At 30.6% G+C, this 25,290-nt stretch overlaps 5 protein-coding genes across 7 annotated transcripts in view; 2 read left to right on the forward strand and 3 right to left on the reverse strand.

Annotated features, from left to right (window-relative positions):
• Positions 1-558: 558 nt before the first annotated feature.
• Positions 559-1,811, reverse strand: LOC108733284. Its single transcript, XM_018464379.2, has one exon. The coding sequence runs from the start codon at positions 1,237-1,239 to the stop codon at positions 559-561; it is 681 nt and encodes a 226-aa protein (XP_018319881.1). The 5' UTR covers positions 1,240-1,811.
• A 1,866-nt stretch (positions 1,812-3,677) lies between these two features.
• LOC108733354 (sphingomyelin phosphodiesterase) lies at positions 3,678-16,842 on the reverse strand. 2 transcript variants are annotated; one of them, XM_025975923.1, is made up of 15 exons: positions 16,444-16,842; positions 12,985-13,033; positions 12,799-12,926; positions 12,060-12,183; positions 11,786-11,956; positions 9,286-9,413; positions 9,074-9,225; positions 8,897-8,975; positions 8,636-8,808; positions 8,255-8,449; positions 7,949-8,049; positions 4,459-4,611; positions 4,284-4,393; positions 3,954-4,141; positions 3,678-3,892 (listed from the first exon to the last, which is right to left on the reverse strand). In XM_025975923.1, exons 1-15 carry the CDS (start codon positions 16,447-16,449, stop codon positions 3,709-3,711), a joined length of 1,941 nt encoding a protein of 646 aa, XP_025831708.1. In that variant the 5' UTR covers positions 16,450-16,842; the 3' UTR covers positions 3,678-3,708. The 2 variants fall into 2 exon arrangements, with proteins under 2 accessions (XP_025831708.1, XP_025831709.1); XM_025975924.1 differs by lacking the exons at positions 7,949-8,049; positions 8,255-8,449; positions 8,636-8,808; ... (6 more) ...; positions 12,985-13,033; positions 16,444-16,842 and adding exons at positions 5,356-5,456; positions 5,662-5,856; positions 6,042-6,214; ... (1 more) ...; positions 6,480-6,631; positions 6,692-7,288 and having other exon boundaries at positions 3,679-3,892.
• A 1,753-nt stretch (positions 16,843-18,595) lies between these two features.
• LOC108733299 (programmed cell death protein 2) lies at positions 18,596-19,895 on the forward strand. The gene has a single exon (XM_018464396.2). It carries the CDS (start codon positions 18,704-18,706, stop codon positions 19,715-19,717), a length of 1,014 nt encoding a protein of 337 aa, XP_018319898.1. The 5' UTR covers positions 18,596-18,703; the 3' UTR covers positions 19,718-19,895.
• Positions 19,896-19,960: 65 nt separating this feature from the next.
• LOC108733357 lies at positions 19,961-22,854 on the reverse strand. 2 transcript variants are annotated; one of them, XM_018464480.2, is made up of 3 exons: positions 22,769-22,854; positions 21,974-22,409; positions 19,961-20,935 (listed from the first exon to the last, which is right to left on the reverse strand). In XM_018464480.2, the coding sequence occupies exons 2-3, from the start codon at positions 22,401-22,403 to the stop codon at positions 20,571-20,573; spliced, it is 795 nt and encodes a 264-aa protein (XP_018319982.1). In that variant the 5' UTR covers positions 22,404-22,409; positions 22,769-22,854; the 3' UTR covers positions 19,961-20,570. The 2 variants fall into 2 exon arrangements, with proteins under 2 accessions (XP_018319982.1, XP_018319981.1); XM_018464479.2 differs by lacking the exon at positions 22,769-22,854 and adding an exon at positions 22,489-22,748.
• Positions 22,855-22,936: 82 nt separating this feature from the next.
• The window catches only part of LOC108733358 (protein FAM177A1), a 7,479-nt gene continuing 5,125 nt past the window's right edge, over positions 22,937-25,290 (forward strand). Inside the window, exon 1 of the mRNA XM_018464481.2 lies at positions 22,937-23,206. Within this exon, the coding sequence (XP_018319983.1) occupies positions 23,018-23,206 (189 nt within the window). The 5' untranslated portion in view covers positions 22,937-23,017. The remainder of the gene's footprint in view (positions 23,207-25,290) is intronic.

A 25,290-nucleotide genomic window follows, 5' to 3' on the forward strand; every position in this document is an offset into this window, starting at 1 on the left:
GTTTTGGAGAAACGCGAAGGTTAGCTCATCAGGATAGGAAAAAGTGGAGGTGCGTGTCCAACCAATCTTAGGACTGACGACTTTATGATGATAAATAGGGACCCTTAAAAGAAGTTAATGTCCAGGATCAGCGACTGGATTCATGCTCATCAGGAAAGGAAAAAATGGAGGTGCGTGTCAAACCAATCTTAGGACTGACGACTTTTTGATGATAAATAGGGACCCTTAAAAGAAGTTAATGTCCAGGATCAGCGACTGGATTAAAGCCAATTTTAAATTGTATGATATAAAAGCATGACAGTGTCGTAAGATTACATATGTCTTGAAAAAATTTTGTGATTGCGAAATCGAAATTCATAATTTCGGTTCTTTTTTAACCAATTTTTAAACTCGGTCGGTTCTTTACAGATAAATGTCTGGATTATTATAATAAAATTATTCTAAGGAAAAATAATCAGTCGAAATGCCATAGGATGCCCCAATAAAAAAGAAGAAGAAAAATAATTAAACAAATTTATTTATATGAAGTACATACATTTATTTTTATTTTAGTAAATCTTAGAATTTATTTGCGTGTAACTTAACAGTGTGAAACTTAGCATACCCTTCTGCGAGTGTAAGAAGTCCGTTGTATATTTTTTCTGTTTCGAATTCGTTCATTAGGATTTCCCGTTTGTTTCTTCTCAATGAATCCCTTGGTCTCTTTTTGTAAGGTCTTCTAATAATAGGTCTTCTTGTATCAGGGACATTCATTGGCGCTGCTGTTGTAGTTGTTGTAGTAGTTGTCGTAGTTGTAGTGGTTGAAGGGATGTAGTAATAATTATTTTTGGCTTTAATTGCTTGAACAATTAGACACAACAAGTAACCACCGAAAGCCAGAAAAGATAATGTTGTTACACTTAACTGAAGAATGGATTGGATATCCTTTTTATCTTCTTTTTTAGGATGATAATATTCGTCATACGGTCCTTCACGTCCGTGATACTTTTCTTCGGCGTGCAGGGGTAATGCTTCCGGGGAGATATCCTCTCTCTTTTCTGCAATGCTTTGTATTTCTTGTACATTTTCTTCTGATGATTTTGGTGCCAAATGTTTCTGTATTTCTAACAGTTTTTCCAAGGGTAATTCGCTAAGGGCTGTCAGATCTGATAAACTCGTTAGGATTTGTTGGCCAGAACTAAAAAATAATTTTAACGAAAAGCATAGTGAAAGATAAAAGCCAGCTAACGGTTGACGCATTTTAGTTGATACTACCACTATGATGAAGTTCAAGGGAAACACATAAATGTGACAATAGATTTTAAGATAATATTGTTCTTAACTAACCGTTAAAGTTGTCCCAAATCGACCTTTTTGTTTTGCATGGTATCCCATGCGTTGGTTTTATTTTATGAAATTGTTCTCTTTAGAACGGCTTCAGACAAAATGAAGTCAACGTGGATTGTGTGCGTTATGCTGTGTTTAGTTGCGTTAAATAATGCTAACAGTGTTTTTCAAAGATTGAAGGAAGGTTTGCAAATGGCTGGAAAATATTTGGATTTTGAGCAACATTCAAAAAGTATAACAAACATGGTCAGTAAAGCTTTTGTTTCAAAGATGATCAAAGAAGGAAATGAAGAAACTGGCGAAAAAGAGCATGTTTTTTCAGGCTTCTTAAGGTTGCTCGGTTTTGGCCCGAGAAAACTGGGAGCTGTGGTATTAAACGCCGTAATTTTTATTGCTCAACTGGTGGGTCTTTTTCTCCTATAAATACACAATAATTCAACAATAGTATTATTTTTATAGATAAGTACATCTTTAAGTAAACCTTCACCACCGTATTTAATTCATGAGAGAAAAATCAATGAAAATAACATGTTTGAATGGATCTCAAACAAATCCGGTATATCCGATCTGTTAACGTATGCTAAGAGCGAAAATCTTGTCGACGATATTATAAAACATATCAGAGAAAATAGTTTAGACGAGGATTCAGGTTGTTTGCAACTTTTGTTTTGCAAAAGCTCGCCGTTTGTTGAAGGAATGCAGAAAGCTCTTAATAACGTTCATACACAAAAAGGGGTCAAAGCGTTCTTTGAGTTTCTACCAAATAGAACGGAAATTGTAAGAAATGGACAATGGTGTGAAAAGAAATTTCCATATTGTACAGTTCATTTTTGATTATTTACAGTTTCTGTCAGTGTGTTTCTAGAAATAAACAATTGTTAGTCCATTTTAAACATGTATACTGTTTAAAAGGAATACTCACCCCTAATTACCACAAAAAAAATTATTTGAAAAAAATTTTTGTGGTAATTAGGGGTGAGTATTCCTTTTAATTTTTAATTAATATCTACCACAGTCTCCTCTTTCTACTTTACTATGTATACTGTTTATAATATGGAAGAATTTAAATGAAATACAAAATAAACTATTCACAAATATGTAAAATTTTGGGGATATGTTTTAATATGGTGAATAATTAATTGTACACAATTATAATCTATTATTTGTTTGCATATGATTTGTTTGATTGTTGTTTGTTACAATTTTACGCCTTAACTGCTCAACCGATCATCATGAGATTTTGTCCACACATTAGCTGTGGTACAGAAAAGGGCATAGGGTACCTTTTATCCAAAAGAAAATACTGAATAGAAGATTTGTTTTTTTTGTGTTTGCTGATGATATTTAACATGAACCTAGCACATCAATGAGAACGATGCCACGGGTAAAACCTATCGTGAAATTTTGTACACACATTAGCAGTAGTACAGAAAATGGTATAGGGTACCTTTAACCCATAAAAACACTACCATTCCTCAGGGATAGAAACATTAGTTTTATGTGGTCGTCTATGATTCTTGACACGTATTTAGGACAACAACGAGAGTGAAGCCGCGGGTAAAAGCTATCATGAAATTTTGTAGACACATTGTCAGGGGTTCAGAAAAGGACATAGGGTACCTTTTATACATAAAGACAATACTGTTCCTCTTAGATAAAAACGTTAGTTTTATGTGGTCGTCTATGATTTTTGACACGTATTTAGGACATCAACTAGAGCGAAGCCGCGGTAAAACCTATCATGAAATTCTGCAGACACATTTTCAGGGGTACAAAAAAGGACATAGGGTACCTTTTATCTATAAAGATAATACCGTTCCTCAGGGATAGAAACATTAGTTTTACGTGGTCGTGTATTCTTGACACGTATTTACGACATCAAAGAGAGTGAAGCCGGGGGTAAAACCTAGTAAGTTTATAAAAATATCAAGCGGACGAAATCGCGGTTACACAGCTACTTAGTATAATATAAAATGCATCATTTTTTTAAATTTTGTCATAACTTACTACCTTTACAATATGTTTTGGAATTATTTAGGTATTTATGCCTGAGAGAGCTTCGTCTGTGTTTTGCTACACTGTAACTTTATTAAGAAAGGATATTGTACTTAATTAATTCATAAAATTTTCCCGTAATTTTTTTTTATTTTGTGTTTAGTTTAAATTGTACGTCATGCATAATAGTAAATCAACTCAGTTTTGTATACAAATGTTGTTTATATCTATATTTATCTTTATAGGAGAAATCATATTCTTTTTAGTATCCACTGACCAGTTTATAATCTATTAATTGATCGATAAGTGAAGTTTTTAACTTTAAATACTATGTAGACATTCAGAATATAATAATAGCATGCATTTTACTTATATAAAGGTACTTTATTATGCTTTTTTACTTTTATTTTGTACAGACTTTACATTTGATATTTTCGCTAATATTTTGGTTTCTATATCACTGCACAAAATTTTACGATCATGCGACCTGCCAGATTTTAAATCACAAAGCATTTGAATTTTACAAGTTAAATCGCAATAAGGTCTGCCTTTTGTATCTCTGTAGTAATACCTAAAAAATTGAAAATGTAAAACATTTGTTACTTGTATTGAAAATGTAAAACATTTATTACTTGTAAAATTGCCCGAAAACTATGGGATCGTCGGTCATTTCTTGGATTAGTTTCTCCCATTCCACAGGCCTTAAGGACTCCATGCTGTAAGCTTCTTTTGCCGAATAGAGTTTATACCAATGGGGGGAATTCCCTGGATTGTTGGCTTCTTCTAAATTCGTTGTCCAAGTTTCATGATCAAGGATTTCCTATAATAAAGATTTAGTACACAAATATCTACATTAGATTTGGGCTACGAAAAAGTTACACATTGAAAAACGTGAACAAAAGCGCTTTTGGCAAACGGTAACCCTGAAAGCCTTATATTGAATGTATTTAATATTTTTTTACCCATGTGGCTGTGTCGTGTTCTCCATCGACATAATAGATCCTGTATGCGGGATTATAGTTACCGAATGTGGTTACTGATGGACATAAATAAGCAACGTTCGTAGGTATGGCTGCAAAATAAATTATTTTTATTTTCGGGAGAAAAATGGAAAAAATATGTTGTGGTTAGACATACAAGATGTTTCATCATCATAAAAGACCTCAAACTCGTCTCCATGAGTATGACCAAAGAATTGTCCTGTTATCGTGTTCTGGTAGCGGTTTATGATTTTGTTGTAATTTTTTGACCATTCTTTTAAACAGTCTGAGTACCCGGGTGGTATATGACCTATATGTAAGATGACATAAATACAAATACTTGCATAAATTTGACAATTATTCAAAACACACTTTTCATTTTATTGTACTTAAATATCACACAGAATTTTTGCATATCAATCATAAGATATAAGCAGTGAAAGTGGAGTCAAAATTATAGGAATTTAGGGGGATGTGTTGCAAGAAGTAAAAGCTAGCAGTGGCATTTTCGACAAAATTAAGAAAGGGTTGATAAAGTATCGAAAACGGTAGCAAATTCTACTTGTAATTGTTTTCACAGGTAGGGTAAAAAATTCATTTCGAAGCAAATTTTTTGTTAAACAATTCGTTGTACGTAAAAAATTTAGATCATTTTTTTAAAGAATTTCATTATCTTTCCTTTTTATAATTACTTTAACTGACTTTTGAGCCACAGTCAAAACGCTGAAAAAATGTTTTTTATGAACTTTAACTTAATTAATTTTTTAAGTGATAGTGATTTTGTGTTCCATTTTTAATATTTTCTTTAAAACAAACACCAAAATAAACTTATTTAAAAAAAAATATATTGTTTAGAACAAAAGCCCTTCTTAAATCTAAAGCTACTGGACCATAAACTACTCGAGCTTTCAAAAAGCGTAGTACGTAATAATAATAATAATAAACACTATAAGAATATAATGAATGAGTTTGTAGATTATGTGATGTTATTGTAAGAGAATTTTAGTAAAAATATGTTTCTTTTTCTTAAGTAAGAAACGAATGCATTATTTACCAATTATATGTACTTTTTCTCCTTTACTTTCTGCCTCCTGCAGTTCGTAGACTAACCATTTGAGTTCTTTAGCAGGATCGGTACTGCTTAGCAAAAGCCACCTATAAAAGCAGTTTTATTTCACACATATTAGGGTAGTCCATTTCTCCGAACTAATTTTTGATTTTTTTTGATTAAAAATTTATAATGGTCACTTAAAAATTACAGGAACCCTTAATTTAAAAAGCTTAGAACAGTTGAGTGCCATTTAAAGGTCGTGGTCAAAAACAAAATGTAAAATAAAAATAAATGAAAACTGAATCATACCAACTCAAAGAACTACAATAATTCGTATTTATTGAAATAATTCGAAATCCAGGTCTAATTAATACTGAGTAGAAACCTCCTTGTTGTATCGTAGAATTGGATGTAGTCGGTAACCATTTTTTCCATTGATCTTGAGCTTCTTCGTACAACCAGCGAATCGAATATTCTTCATGATGGACCCACGGCGGCGGAAAACTAATAAAATAATTAATGGGTAGGCCGACTTATAAGATAATTGTCACGAATTATTGTGAAAAATATATCACGATTATAATACATAAAATTGTTATAACAATTTTTGTAAAGAAATTTTAAAATTAAAAATAACGAACTTTCTCAGTTTTATTTACAAAATATTATTTTGAATCATTTTTTCATACCTTCCTGCTGGTACTGCTTCGTGATTTCCAAGTACTGGGAAAATTGGTACATTTGGGAAATATGTTTGCATCAATTTGACATGTTCTTGAAGGTTTCCCACGGTTTGATTTTTCGTCTGATTCCAAATATCGTGAGGTGGCAAATCACCAGTCCAAATAATATAATCTATATCCTAAGAAATATTTAGTACATTTATATATGTTATAAAATTGTAAATCTAGTTGCAACTCATTTGGCTTTTAATAAATATTCTGACTTACTGGATGATTCAATACAATATTTTCGAACATATTTTCAATAAGAATTAAGGGCGCGTCACAGTTTCCAGGTGATCCCCATCTAAACAAACAATAAATAAAAATAATTAATATTTCCCCCAGGCGCACCAAAAGATGTTTCACATAAAAAAAGTTTTTGATATACATTTGGGTACTAACTTTCCAGCAGGTTTAATTTTTTCTTTATTTTCAGGCGTACTATATGACCGGCAGCAAAGGGGTTCCTTGCAATTTATGGGACTTCCTTCCGTATATTCGGGATCAAAATGCGTATCGGAAATTTGCAAGACTTTCAATGAAGGTTTTCCGATCTATAACATAGTGGACAATAAGTAGTTTATTTGAAGTGCTTTGTGGAATTGATATACTACATTCGGCGCTGGTAGCGATTCAATTGGGGGCTTAGGAATATCTGGTAAGTCGATGTCCCATTTATGTGATGCATTTTCGGCTTCTTCGCATGATTCGCCTAAAATCATGTAGCAAATTTCGCCTGGGCCTAAAACGGAAACAGGTACATACGTCCTGGGTTATGAACTTTTGCCCTAAGGAAAATAATTTCCATTCCATAACAGAAAATTCAATTTGTGTCAAATGAGTAAAAAAGGTCACAACTATTTGTTCTGCTTGAATAACCTTCATTTCGATTTCGAAAAGTTGTCTTCTCTTGTTTTCATTTCACGATTTTATTGCGAAGATGCTTTTGACATTTCTGATGAGACAGTTTTTTTTTGCAAAATATATTTGTTATTTAAATGACTGGGTACATTTAAATCCATGTGATTATAACTGAATATGCGATTTATTATGACTGGTTCTGTAGTTTATATTAATTTGTTATAAGAATTAGTGATGTATTATGTGGTTTAAATTTCTCGAAAAGTAGTTAAAAAGTTGCGGTATTCTTTTTTAGCGGACCAAAAAAGCTTTACAAAAGTAAAGTAAAAAATTTACCTATGACCTCGCGTTACACTTTTTTGGCACATACATAACAAATTTCCCAATTTGTTGTGCATATGTATGTGCGGGGATTTATTTTTAATAACGTCTTCTTAATAATAATAANAATTTTTTCTTGATAATCGAGTAAAATTAGTTACAATCTTATTTTCTTTAATCGATTTATTAAAAAATGTTAAAAAGGAACACAAAATCACTGTCGCTTAAAAAAAATATTCAAGGTCAAAGAAACCATTCGTTGTCCGTAAAAAGTTTGGATTAATTTTTTGGAGAGTTCCATTATCTTCATTTTTATAATGACATTAATTGACCTCCGAGCCATAGAAGCCGTAATATTTGCAAAAACGTTTTTTATGAACATTGACCTTGAATATTTTTTTAAGCAACTGTGATTTCGTCTTCCATTTTTAATATTTTCTTTAAAACAAACACCAAAATAAACTTATTTAAAAAAAAATATATTGTTTAGAACAAAAGCCCTTCTTAAATCTAAAGCTACTGGACCATAAACTACTCGAGCTTTCAAAAAGCGTAGTACGTAATAATAATAATAATAAACACTATAAGAATATAATGAATGAGTTTGTAGATTATGTGATGTTATTGTAAGAGAATTTTAGTAAAAATATGTTTCTTTTTCTTAAGTAAGAAACGAATGCATTATTTACCAATTATATGTACTTTTTCTCCTTTACTTTCTGCCTCCTGCAGTTCGTAGACTAACCATTTGAGTTCTTTAGCAGGATCGGTACTGCTTAGCAAAAGCCACCTATAAAAGCAGTTTTATTTCACACATATTAGGGTAGTCCATTTCTCCGAACTAATTTTTGATTTTTTTTGATTAAAAATTTATAATGGTCACTTAAAAATTACAGGAACCCTTAATTTAAAAAGCTTAGAACAGTTGAGTGCCATTTAAAGGTCGTGGTCAAAAACAAAATGTAAAATAAAAATAAATGAAAACTGAATCATACCAACTCAAAGAACTACAATAATTCGTATTTATTGAAATAATTCGAAATCCAGGTCTAATTAATACTGAGTAGAAACCTCCTTGTTGTATCGTAGAATTGGATGTAGTCGGTAACCATTTTTTCCATTGATCTTGAGCTTCTTCGTACAACCAGCGAATCGAATATTCTTCATGATGGACCCACGGCGGCGGAAAACTAATAAAATAATTAATGGGTAGGCCGACTTATAAGATAATTGTCACGAATTATTGTGAAAAAACATATAATGATTATAATACATAAAATTGTTATAACAATTTTTGTAAAGAAATTTTAAAATTAAAAATAACGAACTTTCTCAGTTTTATTTACAAAATATTATTTTGAATCATTTTTTCATACCTTCCTGCTGGTACTGCTTCGTGATTTCCAAGTACTGGGAAAATTGGTACATTTGGGAAATATGTTTGCATCAATTTGACATGTTCTTGAAGGTTTCCCACGGTTTGATTTTTCGTCTGATTCCAAATATCGTGAGGTGGCAAATCACCAGTCCAAATAATATAATCTATATCCTAAGAAATATTTAGTACATTTATATATGTTATAAAATTGTAAATCTAGTTGCAACTCATTTGGCTTTTAATAAATATTCTGACTTACTGGATGATTCAATACAATATTTTCGAACATATTTTCAATAAGAATTAAGGGCGCGTCACAGTTTCCAGGTGATCCCCATCTAAACAAACAATAAATAAAAATAATTAATATTTCCCCCAGGCGCACCAAAAGATGTTTCACATAAAAAAAGTTTTTGATATACATTTGGGTACTAACTTTCCAGCAGGTTTAATTTTTTCTTTATTTTCAGGCGTACTATATGACCGGCAGCAAAGGGGTTCCTTGCAATTTATGGGACTTCCTTCCGTATATTCGGGATCAAAATGCGTATCGGAAATTTGCAAGACTTTCAATGAAGGTTTTCCGATCTATAACATAGTGGACAATAAGTAGTTTATTTGAAGTGCTTTGTGGAATTGATATACTACATTCGGCGCTGGTAGCGATTCAATTGGGGGCTTAGGAATATCTGGTAAGTCGATGTCCCATTTATGTGATGCATTTTCGGCTTCTTCGCATGATTCGCCTAAAATCATGTAGCAAATTTCGCCTGGGCCTAAAACGGAAACAGGTACATACGTCCTGGGTTATGAACTTTTGCCCTAAGGAAAATAATTTCCATTCCATAACAGAAAATTCAATTTGTGTCAAATGAGTAAAAAAGGTCACAACTATTTGTTCTGCTTGAATAACCTTCATTTCGATTTCGAAAAGTTGTCTTCTCTTGTTTTCATTTCACGATTTTATTGCGAAGATGCTTTTGACATTTCTGATGAGACAGTTTTTTTTTGCAAAATATATTTGTTATTTAAATGACTGGGTACATTTAAATCCATGTGATTATAACTGAATATGCGATTTATTATGACTGGTTCTGTAGTTTATATTAATTTGTTATAAGAATTAGTGATGTATTATGTGGTTTAAATTTCTCGAAAAGTAGTTAAAAAGTTGCGGTATTCTTTTTTAGCGGACCAAAAAAGCTTTACAAAAGTAAAGTAAAAAATTTACCTATGACCTCGCGTTACACTTTTTTGGCACATACATAACAAATTTCCCAATTTGTTGTGCATATGTATGTGCGGGGATTTTTTTTAAATAACGTCTTCTTAATAATAATAATTTTTTTTTAACTTTATTTGCCAAATAACTAGTTTATGACGGTAGCATCAATTCTACGAAGGGTATTGCTTTCTAAGTTTTTATAGTTAGTGTAACCACTTGTAAAAACCGTAAACAAATTTAATTTAACAGAAGGATTGATTTTATTGGACTCCTACGAAGGTTAAGACTTTTTGCTTGAGTAAGCATACTATTAGCTACAATATTTGGTGTTAGCGTTATTATTGCTTTAAGCACAGAAAATATAACCATGAAATTATTTTACGAAAATAATAAATTTAGTTCAAGGTTAAGTTTATTTGTTTAAAATGCATGTTAAGTTTAAAGGAAGAACTGTGATAATTCCGTTTGAATGCAAATGCTCTTTGTCTAATAGTAGTAATAGTATTAATAATAATGAAATAGCGCTTATGCATTTTAATTGTTGTAAATCGATTAAATTATATGCAAGTTGAAGATGACGCTTGAATAATGATTAGCATTCAAATTATCGCGTTTGTTACACTACAATTACAAGTAATAAATTTAATTAACGTTAAACATCTTTTTGAAACGTGTTTTCACACTTATACAGTAAAGCGCATTAATTCTGATCCTTGGGTCAGTTTAGTAAGGCGAAGTCTGTAGTAAAATATACAAATGTCTAACAATAATACGATATAAAAAATTTAAAAATGGACAGACTGTCTTTATAAAGAGTAGTCTGAGAGGAACAAAAGGACAATCTTTGCATATTGCAACAATTACGAAGCAATACATAAGGTTGCCTTTTTTCCGCCCAGTACTTTATTACAGACTGCGCCTTTCTAATTTGACCCTAGTATTGTGACAGTCTCGCAAAGAATTTAATAAGAAATAGCGAAGAAATATTTGAAAAATATTACCTAATGTGGTGTAATTAAAAGTAGGAAGGACGTCGTGACTATAAACATCAAAAAATCCTGTACATACTCCTTGTGTCTGTATTTGAAATGCCACACATATGGATATAAATTTTTCTCTGATGGCTGCCTGAGTTCGACCCCTTTTTACGTCCCCTTGTATTATACTCACACCTAAATTAATAAAGTAGTATAGTTTCGAAATGTACAAGATAAAAATTTTCTTTTCCTACGGATTTTACGATTTTACCGCACAAATTTTCATTTTACAACTTACCTAATTTGCATATAGAACATGGAATTGTTTCTCTTATCGCATTTCCTGAAGGCTTCAGTGATTTTGTATTGTAATATTCTACTTCTATAAAGCTTAAATCATTTGCAATTTCTGTTTCTTTACCCTAAAAGAGTTAGTGCTAAAATCTTCAGGAATATTCCTCGTTGATTNCTTATGCATTTTAATTGTTGTAAATCGATTAAATTATACGCAAGTTGAAGATGACGCTTGAATAATGATTAGCATTCAAATTATCGCGTTTGTTACACTACAATTACAAGTAATAAATTTAATTAACGTTAAACATCTTTTTGAAACGTGTTTTCACACTTATACAGTAAAGCGCATTAATTCTGATCCTTGGGTCAGTTTAGTAAGGCGAAGTCTGTAGTAAAATATACAAATGTCTAACAATAATACGATATAAAAAATTTAAAAATGGACAGACTGTCTTTATAAAGAGTAGTCTGAGAGGAACAAAAGGACAATCTTTGCATATTGCAACAATTACGAAGCAATACATAAGGTTGCCTTTTTTCCGCCCAGTACTTTATTACAGACTGCGCCTTTCTAATTTGACCCTAGTATTGTGACAGTCTCGCAAAGAATTTAATAAGAAACAGCGAAGAAATATTTGAAAAATATTACCTAATGTGGTGTAATTAAAAGTAGGAAGGACGTCGTGACTATAAACATCAAAAAATCCTGTACATACTCCTTGTGTCTGTATTTGAAATGCCACACATATGGATATAAATTTTTCTCTGATGGCTGCCTGAGTTCGACCCCTTTTTACGTCCCCTTGTATTATACTCACACCTAAATTAATAAAGTAGTATAGTTTCGAAATGTACAAGATAAAAATTTTCTTTTCCTACGGATTTTACGATTTTACCGCACAAATTTTCATTTTACAACTTACCTAATTTGCATATAGAACATGGAATTGTTTCTCTTATCGCATTTCCTGAAGGCTTCAATGATTTTGTATTGTAATATTCTACTTCTATAAAGCTTAAATCATTTGCAATTTCTGTTTCTTTACCCTAAAAGAGTTAGTGCTAAAATCTTCAGGAATATTCCTCGTTGATTAAATGCATGCTTTAATTAATACAAATACGAAATATAATTGAATTATGCATCACCACTTTATTAACAATTTAACAAAAAAAATCATGCTACGAAAAGTTCATTAACCTATTTGAATTTGTGCATGTAAAAGTTGTGAATGTTTATATAAAATCTTGTGCTGGCATTGAAAAAAAAATACACCAAATCGATTATACCTAAAAAATACGTGTTATCTATAGTTGCTAACAATTTATTTTCTTATCTTATCGAAACGATTCACTATTCACAATATATGAAACTTCGGTTACGGGAAATCAGTTTTCCACGGACATTAGATATTCAATTGTTTTCGAACTCTCGCCAGTAGGATCAATGTCAAGGAATACGCGAGCATCATTTTAATAAATAATGGTTCGTCATCATTAAATCGTACATAAGTAGAAATAAGTTAGTGGTCGTAATTAAATGAAACAATAACATCTTATTATGTAAAGGAATCATGACTTAAAGTTATTGCTTCTTTACGTTGCATTCTAATAAGTGCAATTAATGTTAGTAAGATTAGTCGTTATCTATGAACGTGTACGTACCTCTCTTTTTGCAATGGAAGGTTGATGGATGTGTTCCTTTTGTTTTTCAATTAAAGGTTGTGAATGGGGCGCCACTTTGAAGTCCCACTGGTCGTCAAAATATGGGGAATATATGGGGGGATGTGTATCTTGAACAGGAAATCTCACAGTTATCTTTTAACTTAATTATAAATTTATTTCACTTACTTGAGGTTTTTAGTAAAGAAATTAATGATAACAAATGAAATATCTGAAACTAAGGATAAAAACTGTTAATAAACCAATAACAAATGAGATTTATTTATAGAAAGAACGTTAGCTAAGTGCAGATTGTTAATTAGTTATCATTAANAGCATGTTCAGGGGGCGGTGATGGGGGTTCGTCTATAGCAATCATTAAGTCCGGCTGTGATTTTCTTCTTTCGGTTTTCAGTTCTCGTTCTCGAAGCTGCATCTCTTCAAATTCACGCCTAATTCGTTCTTCAACCGGGACAAAGCCATTGCGTGGTGATTTGCCTAAAAGACATTGTAGTTTTCATTAGTTTACATAATCATTTTATTCCTAAATATGTAACATATAGACAAATTCTCAGTATTTTTGTAACTGTTGACAATAGACAATCGCAAAATAAATTAAAGGGGTTGATAACGTTATCAAACACCATAGGTTTTATAATATCAATCCTACTTTCTGTTGCCATAAGGAAATGAAGCGAAAAGAGAAATTATAATCATCCTCCGCTCAATGACGAATTAGACTTCTTATCAGCGTCACTAATTTCTACATTTCGTCAATTGAAATGTATATTGTAAATTATCGTAAGGAACCCTAAAAAAGGATTTCCTATAACAGTTCAATTTTAAATAATTAAAAGGATAATATTGGCTCCCTCCTATTCCTACTTAGCAGGACCGTAACGCTGTGTTGGACTCTCTCGCCCCTTGGTTAGCTTAGTGTAATTGAAGGACACCCCGTTTATACGTGTGGTACTCAGAAGTTATAGATACTTTTATTTACATATATAGGTACATAATAACAATTATAAATTTATTTAAACAATGTTTTCGAAAAGAAGGTTTCCGTCGCACTCTAGTAAGTAAATTTTACTATCAATTCGCCAAAAGAAGTACTTGTAACTTCGAAAATAGTAAAAAAGTAAATAAGTTTTATCTTCTCTGTTACTAATTAGGATTAACGTAAGCGTTATAAATTAGAACTGTTGTTGCAAATTTTAAAACTTTTAAAGGTAAAAGATGTTATTCATTCACAATCAGTATAAAAGCAAATTTGTTGGAATTTGTGTAATAAGTAAAAATTTTAATTGCTGTTGTTTTTAGCTGATATCTGCAATTAAAAAATCAATTGAGGTTAGATTTAATAGCAATTAAATGGCACAATAAAACTTTTAGTTAATGAAACATTAATTCAATACTACTAAAATGATCGATTTTGTCAAATTAGAGTTGTTTCTTTAATTAGTGAAAAATATTTCCTTAAGCGCAAATAGTTGGTTGCATTTTAAGTAAAAAGAAAATAGAAAAACTGTCAGACATTTGAAAATATCTGTATATATCTGAACACCCTTAAACAATATTTCAACCATTACGAAAGATATTTAATCTCTATTTCGGAACATTTATTTGCTATTAATTGAAAGTGAAAGTTTTTAAAGTATACACAGAATAATTTGGAACCTAGTGAAGAAGCTTGTGCTTGTACGATTGTGCATGAAATTGCGCAACTCACATTAAAAAGGTACATGTCATGTAATTAACTTCATGATCATTTAAGCTATACCTTGACTAAGTAGTAAGTCAGTTTTGTCAGCATATTTATAAATATACATTTTCATCGTTTCTTCGACCTTAACCTTATTATAAAACAAAACATGCGTGTAAATATTATTATTTCAACAGAATCCACTTTTCTGAAGCCTGACTAAATTTTTTAGGTATAAGGCAATCAAAAACAGTTGCAAGATTTGAAACAAAAACATATTATTAATACGTGGACGCACAGAAAAATGAAGCTTATATCATGAAATAGAATTTTAGGGCATGCAAGTTTTATATTGGCTAGAAATTGAACCCCTGCCGCTCGCCAGAGTAATTTTGAACATATTCAAATATGTATATTCCGATTGTCACAATTTTATGTTTGTGATTGATTTAAAGCTAACTATTTAATTTGAAAGCAAATTAGTCGAGTTTCCACTATATGCTAAACTAGTATCCATAAAAATGCAGTGTTAGGTACTAGATGTAACAATGTAGTGCGAAAGCAATGGTTTTGAGTTGGAATAACATATTTAAATTGAAAAGTTTAATTCTAGTTTTAACTAAATTATCATCTCATTATTTATTCTAAATGTGAAATGCTTTCCCAAAGAGTTTGAAGAGTTTTAAACGAGTGCAACATAATTGACCAAAAATGAAAATCTGTGATGTTTTGAGCCTTTTCAGGCATGAACGTCCTTCTTCTTTACCACCTTCAACCTTCGTCAACTAAACTTTTTATAAGACATAGATCGCTGAAAAATACTTTTTTCTAAATGTGTAAACAAGTGTTATTTTTGTTGCTTATTGGAATTTATATAAATTCCTATGAAAACAAATATTAGCATTAAATTTTAATTAACCCGGAGAATTAAATTTGTGGCGTGCTCTCCATATCGCTTCGAAAATCTATTCAAAACAAAACACAGGAAATACAAAAATGATGTACTGTCGTACTCATGGCAAAACGTACCTACTGATGTATGATTTGTAAAAAAAACAATAGCCGGTTACTCCTTATTTATTGTATAGGAACATGCATGACGAGCAAAATACCTACAATTAGTTTTATCAACTGCATATGTAGCAGCTATAATTTGATTGTCCGTAAATCAAATTTTTGATTTTTTTACGTGGAAAATAAATTATTGTGCTAATAATGCGTGAATAATTAGAAGACAAGAATGTAAAATTGAGAGCCATTTTTTTGGGATTGGTACTAAAGTTTTTGTTTAGGCAAAAGTCTACAACAAGCCAATTTAAGTGACAGTGCATTTGAATTGAAATACGAAGAATCTCTTTTTCACGCTTTACTTTATTTCAAATTTTAAAAATTTATTTGTTAAAATATTTGTAATACTGATAATATTAGAGTTTCCTTATACAGTTATCACACGTAGTGCCTATACTTTGTGCACATGTATTAAAATACAAGCAATGGGTGATACGGAGATTATATGAAATTGAAAATTTGCACTTGAACACGGTTGAATGTTTATTGAATTAATTGTCTAGTAACAAACAATACAATGGGAGTAATAAATTTTAAACAGTTATCAAAATATGTCGTTGATTACATTTTCCTTTTTCGGATTTTGAAGGGAGGTGAAAATTGAAAAAAATTGTTTTTCTAAACGTTTGTTCTAGTTGATACATAATAAAAAAACGTTCTAGGTTGTAATAGCGTAGGTTTGTACAGGAAATATGTTGAATTTTAAAATACCCAAATTGGGGAAAAGTTTTAATGCAGAGGGAAGTCAAAAAAAAAACAATTTACTATCGAAATTACTTGTTTTAATTAAAATTACTCTGAGGATAGTGCCAATTATTTTGAATATCAAATACAAAAACGATTTTGCTAATAACATTATCAATTATAAGTTTACTTACGGTCATTTTCTGTAGGTGGGTATTACAAAAACACAATCGAGCATATACAGATGAGAATCCAATAGTACTAATTGTAAGCCAGCTTCTCTTTCCTTAATTTCCGCGCCGCAATTAACACACTTTTTTAGATTTCGCGGTGTTACAATACAGAATACAGTACGTATACGCCTGTTGTCAAGGATAGCAGGTGGCCATAGATCGACTGATGTGAGTGTTTCTAATTCAAAATTTCCATGTCGCTGTCTTCTATAATACTACCTTCAGATGGTTTTATTTTTCGTGACGTTTGCAATTACGCTGTATAATAACAATCAATAAATTAATGCTTCATGTCGACTTTTTTTGTTATAATTGATGATGATAATCACTCGTTTTCGTATGTATGTAGTATGCAATGAAGAAAAAATGTTTAGCCAATGCTCGATTGTGGATGTTTTGTGTTAGTTGTGCTTATTGTCTATTTAACACAATTATTAGATGCATTTGCGGTTATTCGGTTACCATGACTGTACCACGCTTAATATATCATTCTCTAAATTTATTTACTACCTTCGGTTCTAATAAATAATAATCAATAACCTATTGTTATTTGTAAGTTTTAACCGAAATTGTTCATTGAATATAACGAATTGCCTATGAACTCTACCAAAAACAGATTGAACAAACAATTTTTAATAATTATCAATAAATATACGAAATCTACGTACAATTAATTTCATCCCACTACAGATTACCTTAAGTTATTGTCAAAAAAATTTTTTTTTGTATTCTTACCACTAAGCTTAATGGGTCTGGGATCGATTCCTGGCGAGGGTGTGCGCAGCAGAATTTTTTTCTCAAAATATTAGCCACTACCAAAAGTAAAAACAATTTTTGTCGCAAATTTTGTAGATACTTATACTCATTTAACATTCAACTCCACTAAGTTGAACTGATATTTGGCTTAGCTAATTAATTAGTGTACGATGTAACTTATAGTTTTTTATACTGTTTAATCTACAAGAATAATTTGACCCAATAAGTGTTATGCTTAACGTTGACTTCATATTCAGAATTAGGTACTCCAAATTAATCTGTGGAACTATTCCATTTTTAAAATTAGGCACTCTGATGCTACTAAATACTCTGATTTATTCTGCACTTAAAAATCTAAGTCGGTACTCAAGGAAAGAGTAGAGAGTAAAGAGAAGAGAGTTTGAGTTTGAAATTATACTCAATTTTTGAACGTCTCAAATGATTGTAGTACTCCTCTTTATACGTACGGTCCAGTAATTTCCGAGTTTTTACGAAATTACAAAAATTGTTCAATTTATTGGAATAGTACTTTTACTAGTTTACTAGTTACTATGTAGCGCTGAGAGTTCCTATTAAAAATATCAACCTACAAGTGTAATTTCAATGTAAAGTGGCTGTTACCATTGGAATAATTTGAATCAAATGAAAATTCAGCAAACTATTAATGAAGCGCACGAAAATTTAACTTTTCATTGATTTGGCCAGTTACTGGCCACCCAGTTACAAAATTGATAGTTAAAATTAAAAAAATACCGTCAAATGTTAATGTACACTGAGCAAATGAATTTATGTAAATAATAATTATTTCTGATTATTATATGAAAGAAGCTTAAAACATATTAGCGTCATTAGAAGAATTCCAAGTATACTTCCTTAATTTGTCGTTTATCAAAAATTGTATACATATAAAGGGAATTTCTAAAAATAAGTATTTAGAGATAGGGTAAAAGTTTAACCATCAATTTATAAACTTTATACTTCAACCAATAAAGATAATTTATTGATATCAGCCAAAGAATTCGTGTGTAACAATTGCTTACGTGTAGAAATGTTAAGTATGTTTGGATTAATTAAAAAATTGTAATTTGCTTCCTTTCAAACAATATACTAAGGTGTATAAAGTTAAAAATCAGTCTGAATTATAAAAGTAGGAAACTCAAAAGATGTAAAATTATTGTATCAATACTTTATTACGAATTCATAATTTTAATGGTTCTTTTATATGTTCATTTTAATTTCTAACGATAAGTTTGAAAATATATGAACGCCCTGTATATTTAAACATGTAGTTCACGATGGTCGAAATAGTTATAACAGAGAGTAGGTCATTCAGTGCATTTAGGAATGCTGTGTTCATTTTACCTACCAACTTATCGACTTAACCTCATTCAAAGGGGGCAATTTATTGACGGTTAATGCAAACAACAGTGAACATATAAAATAAATTCCACTCAATTTCAATAAAATGTCACAAGTAGATGTTGGATTTTTAGAAGAATGTGTTCCTTGGCAAGTGGAGAGTAGGTTATTTCCTAGTAAAGTGGGTGGAAAGCCTGCATGGTTAGATTTAAAGAATTTACCAACTCCAGAGGATTTGCAATGTTCTGTATGTTCTAAACAGATGATATTTTTATGCCAAATTTATGCACCATATGAAGAAGACGAAAATAATTTCCATAGGACTTTATTTATATTTGTATGTAAAAATAAAGATTGCTGGCAGTATAATAAAAGTGACACTATCAAAGTATTTAGGAGTAATTTAAGAAGAGCTAATGATTTCTATCCACCAGAGTGTCCTGAAGATAAACCTCAACCTGAATTCAATCCCCAAAAATGGGTAGAACTTTGCAGTCTTTGTGGTTGTAAGGCAGAGAAACATTGTAGTAAATGTAAAAAGGCAGCATACTGCTGTCGAGAGCATCAAGTTATACACTGGAAAGAATTTCATAAAATTAGTTGTGGAAAAAATGAGGAAGACCCTTATGAGCAATCTTCACTCTTATTTTCCCAATGGGAACTCGTTATAGAGCCAGAGGAAGTGAAACAGAAAAAAGTTGATATACAAAAGGAACTTGAGTCATATGAACGATTAAAGCAGCAGAATAAGGTTGGAACAATGGCTGAAGTTCCAGAAACAGAATTACATTCCTATGCTGAAAAAGACCAGGATAAAGAGTTCTTAAATTTTCGTGATAGAATTAGTACTCAACCAGATCAAGTTGTCAGATATGAAAGAGGTGGAAGTCCATTATACATAGCTAAGGATCCTAAACCAAATTTAATACCTGAATGTGAAGTCTGTGGTGGACCTAGACAATTTGAGTTTCAGATTATGCCCCAAATGCTGTCAATGCTTAAACAATATGACTTGGACTGGGGTGTTCTATTGGTATATACTTGCAAAGCAAGTTGTACCAAGGAAGGGTATAAAAGAGAATTTATATTTAAGCAAGATGTGTCGGGCAATCTTAAATAGTAGCACTTGTAAATCTTTTTTTTTAAATTGTACTAAGAAAAGGTAAAAGTTTAAAATAAAAGAATTTTTTCTTTTTTCGAAAAAGGCCATTTTATTTCCTCCAGCAAACAAAATAAAATAATTTCTTTACAGTGCACCATAAATTAAGTACTTAAATATGTGGTGATTAAATTAAATAATATCCACAGAATAGTCCAAATAGTACGATAACTTTTATATTAAATAGAATTTTTAAANATAGTACAGAAGCAGTATTAATAAGAGCAGTAGCAATTTAACAATATTTTGGCAAGATAAAGATAAAATTAGCAGATTAGATTAGGCATAAATAAAATTGAAACTGACAAAAGTGTTGCACCAGGGACAAGTTTAGATAGTTTTTGATAATAAATAATCGCATTATAAATACAGCAATATTACAACTTATGTATGTAATATTGGCAAATATATATTAAGTTAAAAAATATTACAGACTTTCGCATTCTTATTTGACCTTAATGGTGAAATTTAGGAACATACAGAAGGCACATTAATTTAATTTTATATTCCTAAGTCTATATAATATGATACCCATTACAATAAATAAGGCAACGTTTCATTTTAAAGTATAAATACTTGAAAATGTCGCTAAATACTTAAACTTTATCAATTTAATTTTATCACATATGTAACTTTTTTATATGTTCCCTCATGAAACTAATCGCATCAAAGCACTATTACATAGGTAAATATAACAAAAGGAATGTTACATAAGCGCATTACAGTTAGTAGACATTGTTTTCCCTGAAACAATTAATTTTACAAACTAATAAGTAGAGTTGATTAATCATGGCATAACCCATTTATTTTTAATTTAAATGCGAACCTGTTGATTTTTTTGTATGATGCTCTCCCATTGGCGTATGAGGTTGCTTGGTGTTTGCAGTTCTTCATCGTTTTCAACGTCGCATAATTCAGCTAAAGATCGTGCTGATTTTAATGAAACAGGCGCGGAAACGTCGGTGAAATCTTCCAATTCGTTCAAATGAGTAAACGATTTTGCTGATCTTATAGAAGCATGTTCAGGGGGCGGTGATGGGGGTTCGTCTATAGCAATCATTAAGTCCGGCTGTGATTTTCTTCTTTCGGTTTTCAGTTCTCGTTCTCGAAGCTGCATCTCTTCAAATTCACGCCTAATTCGTTCTTCAACCGGAACAAAGCCATTGCGTGGTGATTTGCCTAAAAGACATTGTAGTTTTCATTAGTTTACATAATCATTTTATTCCTAAATATGTAACATATAGACAAATTCTCAGTATTTTTGTAACTGTTGACAATAGACAATCGCAAAATAAATTAAAGGGGTTGATAACGTTATCAAACACCATAGGTTTTATAATATCAATCCTACTTTCTGTTGCCATAAGGAAATGAAGCGAAAAGAGAAATTATAATCATCCTCCGCTCAATGACGAATTAGACTTCTTATCAGCGTCACTAATTTCTACATTTCGTCAATTGAAATGTATATTGTAAATTATTTGGGGAACAACAGTTTCAATGAGAATTTAATGAAAGATTGAAATCCATTATTACAACACTTATTTGACAAATATTTTTTCCTTAGCCAGTTAATTAAATCCAAAGTAAATAAAATTTTGTTTCGATTCCCTTTTGTTATTATGTGAATGTTTAATGATAGCAGCACTTAAATAATTTATAAAGCAATTTATCAGGTAGTCATATTACCTCATTATTTCTTCTGAGATTTTATTCATTTCATGGATGATAAAATTATTGAAAATCAGCATTTGATTGACCTAAATATTACTATTTACCTTGACAATACAATTTAATATGGTTTGTGATTTTCTACTAGTAATTAGAGAAAAGTTTTATTAACTAATCATATGAAATGTGTTTTTAACTTTTCCCTTTTTGAAATTGATGTCAGTATTTATAGCACATAATAAATTGCTAATCACAAATTGAATGTAATCGCTGATAAATTTTTATCAATAATAAGCAAATAAAAAAATTATCCAACCTGATAAATATTTAAATTCAAGTTACATTTTATATTAAAATATGGTTGTAATAGGCAAAAGTGCATATTTTTATAATAGCTTTAAGTCTCATTTAATTCTTGTTTCCTAATACTGAACTATAAAATGAAATATTGATTACTAATGAAGCTCTTTATAGTACTAATAATGTTACTGAAACTTTTATTAAAATTGCTGCACCCAATCTAAGAATTTCTTTTTCTATATTTACCTGGCTGTACTTTGGGGGGTTCTATCACATCAGAGTTGTTCCATGTATCTGATGGAGTTTTTGCACCATTAGATATTGGCGAAAATCCTTGTACTTTACCCCTGGACTTAATAAATCTATGCATGACACCCTTACTAGTGGTGTTTGGTTTAAAAAGCCTGTTGTTGTCAACACTAGTTTTTCTTTCATTTACAGAAGATACAGAGTGAGCTCTTTCATATGAAACATTTATTTCTTCATTATTAATACTTAAACTGTCCCCATTAACACTGCTTCCATTACTTCCATTTGATAATAGCGTTGTGTTGTGATCCAAAAGGGCTGAAGTTGATTGAGAACGAGCGTAATTATTTTTTAACTCCTTTTCCCTTTGAACAACTTCCGAAATTTCACGCTGAATACGTTGGAATGTTTCCTCTGACCCGGACATGATTATCTAAAAAGTAGTTTAAAACTATGTTTATTAAATACACGACAACCTGTTGCTTCGCTTTTTAAATGGAGAAGGTACTCACGGTTACTAAAAGCTCATTATTGCTTTCTCTTTAATAAAATTCTTATCAGAAATCGGCAAAAACGGTCGAACGATTTATCTCATGTCAAGTTTCTGTTATCAGAACCGATAATTTTACATGTACGCGTTCTTTACACATTTTACGAATCTATTAGTAAATCTGGTTATCGATCAATAATCGATTTTGTATTATTGTATTGGTAATTTATGCAGGAAATATAACGGCAACTGCTATAGTATGTATATAAAATAATTACAGGTATCTCACTACATTTACTTACACGTCAAATGATTTTCTATTTGGGTTCTAAGGGATAACATTCGTAGCTGATGAATAAACTATTAAGCATGAATGAAACTAGGAAGCTGTTTTATACTCATTCATAATTATTTATTCATAAAACACCTGTACCAGGTATATCGAAAAAAGAACATCGTTACTTAGTCTATTCGCCACTAGGTGGTAATAAAGTGTACGAGTGTATTAATTGCGTTAATGTGCGCATTTACGATTAGTAAAGTTTTTTTTTATGTTATACGAACGAGTAAAAATGAGTGACAATAGTGCAGAAAAAGAAGAACGTAATCAAGGTAATAGTATCGAAGTAGATGCTCCAAAACGAGTTATTCACTTTTGTGATGGATCAGTTGAAGAATTTAGCGATGAAGAGGTTGATTCTTGTGACGCACCCATTACAGAAAATACCGAAGTTGATCCAGTTAGTAATCATGTGAAGTTGAACGTTTCACGCAGGTGGCGCCACACATAACTTCTCATGAAAATTGCTGTACAGGGTGTTTCTTGTTCGTGGACATGAATATTTATAAATTTGCTATATTTTACCACAAATTTTAAAAAAATCGGAAATAACATTAAATATTGTATGCATTTAAAAAAATAAATTACGCGAAGAATTTTGTTACGTTGATTCGTATTGTCAATAGTCGGCCATTTTTATTGCTTCACTATGACGTAGTGTCAGCCATCATTCTTTTCTAATTGTTGCTGTTGTCGGCCATCATTCTTTCCTAATTGTTGCTGTTGTCGGCCATCATTCTTTTTCAATTGTTGTTGCATTGTTACTGATGTCGGCCATTATGGTTTTTTAATAGGTGTATAGTAATCAATGATTAAAATTTAAATGAATTGTTTGTAAATAGGTATGCAACACATAGCATAAGAAATTGCTAATACTAACTTTCATTTACGTAATACTACTTTGCCCTGTGTTGACAGCACTCATAATTTTTCTTATATATAATTTTAAAATTATGGCATTTTAATAGTTAAATAAAAATGATTTTGATCAGTAATTTATCAAAATTATGGATCGCGGTTTCTAACTTATTAGTTCTCGGCACTTATACGTGGTACGAAATCAAAGTCTGCCGCTTAAAGCTTCTTGGCACTAACTTGTTTCAAAACACCAAAAGAAAAAGAAAAAATTCTTACCCTTTTCTTGTGAAATTATGTTTGTTCGTATATCCCGTTGTTTCAACTAATGGTAAATGATTACAAAATAACAGTTGTATTTTAGCAAATTTCAGTTAGTATTGGAATATTGCGTCTAATGAATAAAACCATACATTGCACAGTTGAACTTTGAGTAAATTTACTCGATAGAAATACAAAACACTTCGTTGTCTTATCTACAGGGTCTTCTTTTGGCTGTTACTATTAAAAATTAAATATGGCGCTTATGAGATATTATTTTCGTTAAAATTCAGTTATCAAATAATTTGATTACACGTAGTTTATTCAAGGGATATCACATTTTGTTTCCTACTTTTCAATACAACTCCAAAAGTGACAGTTGTATACCAAATATAATATACTTTTGATATAATAGGCATACCGAACATTGGCCATGTAAATAAAAAATAAGGAATGGTTTTTAAGTGGACGATTAATTAAAGATTATTTTCATTCTTAAGTAATACAAAATTGTCTTGTGATTTCTTAATGCATCAAAACATGGATAGCTACTTTTAGCCTAAAATATTGTAGCTTGGTCAGCTATCAGTTATATATAAAAGTTTTTCTTGAGATCTATATATTATATTTTCTAAATATAGTTTTGCATTCTATCATTTGTAGAATTAAAATTAAAAAAATACCGTCAAATGTTAATGTACACTGAGCAAATGAATTTATGTAAATAATAATTATTTCTGATTATTATATGAAAGAAGCTTAAAACATATTAGCGTCATTAGAAGAATTCCAAGTATACTTCCTTAATTTGTCGTTTATCAAAAATTGTATACATATAAAGGGAATTTCTAAAAATAAGTATTTAGAGATAGGGTAAAAGTTTAACCATCAATTTATAAACTTTATACTTCAACCAATAAAGATAATTTATTGATATCAGCCAAAGAATTCGTGTGTAACTATTGCTTACGTGTAGAAATGTTAAGTATGTTTGGATTAATTAAAAAATTGTAATTTGCTTCCTTTCAAACAATATACTAAGGTGTATAAAGTTAAAAATCAGTCTGAATTATAAAAGTAGGAAACTCAAAAGATGTAAAATTATTGTATCAATACTTTATTACGAATTCATAATTTTAATGGTTCTTTTATATGTTCATTTTAATTTCTAACGATAAGTTTGAAAATATATGAACGCCCTGTATATTTAAACATGTAGTTCACGATGGTCGAAATAGTTATAACAGAGAGTAGGTCATTCAGTGCATTTAGGAATGCTGTGTTCATTTTACCTACCAACTTATCGACTTAACCTCATTCAAAGGGGGCAATTTATTGACGGTTAATGCAAACACTCACACCTAAATT

This window comes from Agrilus planipennis, unplaced genomic scaffold, assembly GCF_000699045.2.
Source record: "Agrilus planipennis isolate EAB-ADULT unplaced genomic scaffold, Apla_2.0 scaffold12, whole genome shotgun sequence".
Classification (NCBI taxonomy): domain Eukaryota; kingdom Metazoa; phylum Arthropoda; class Insecta; order Coleoptera; family Buprestidae; genus Agrilus; species Agrilus planipennis.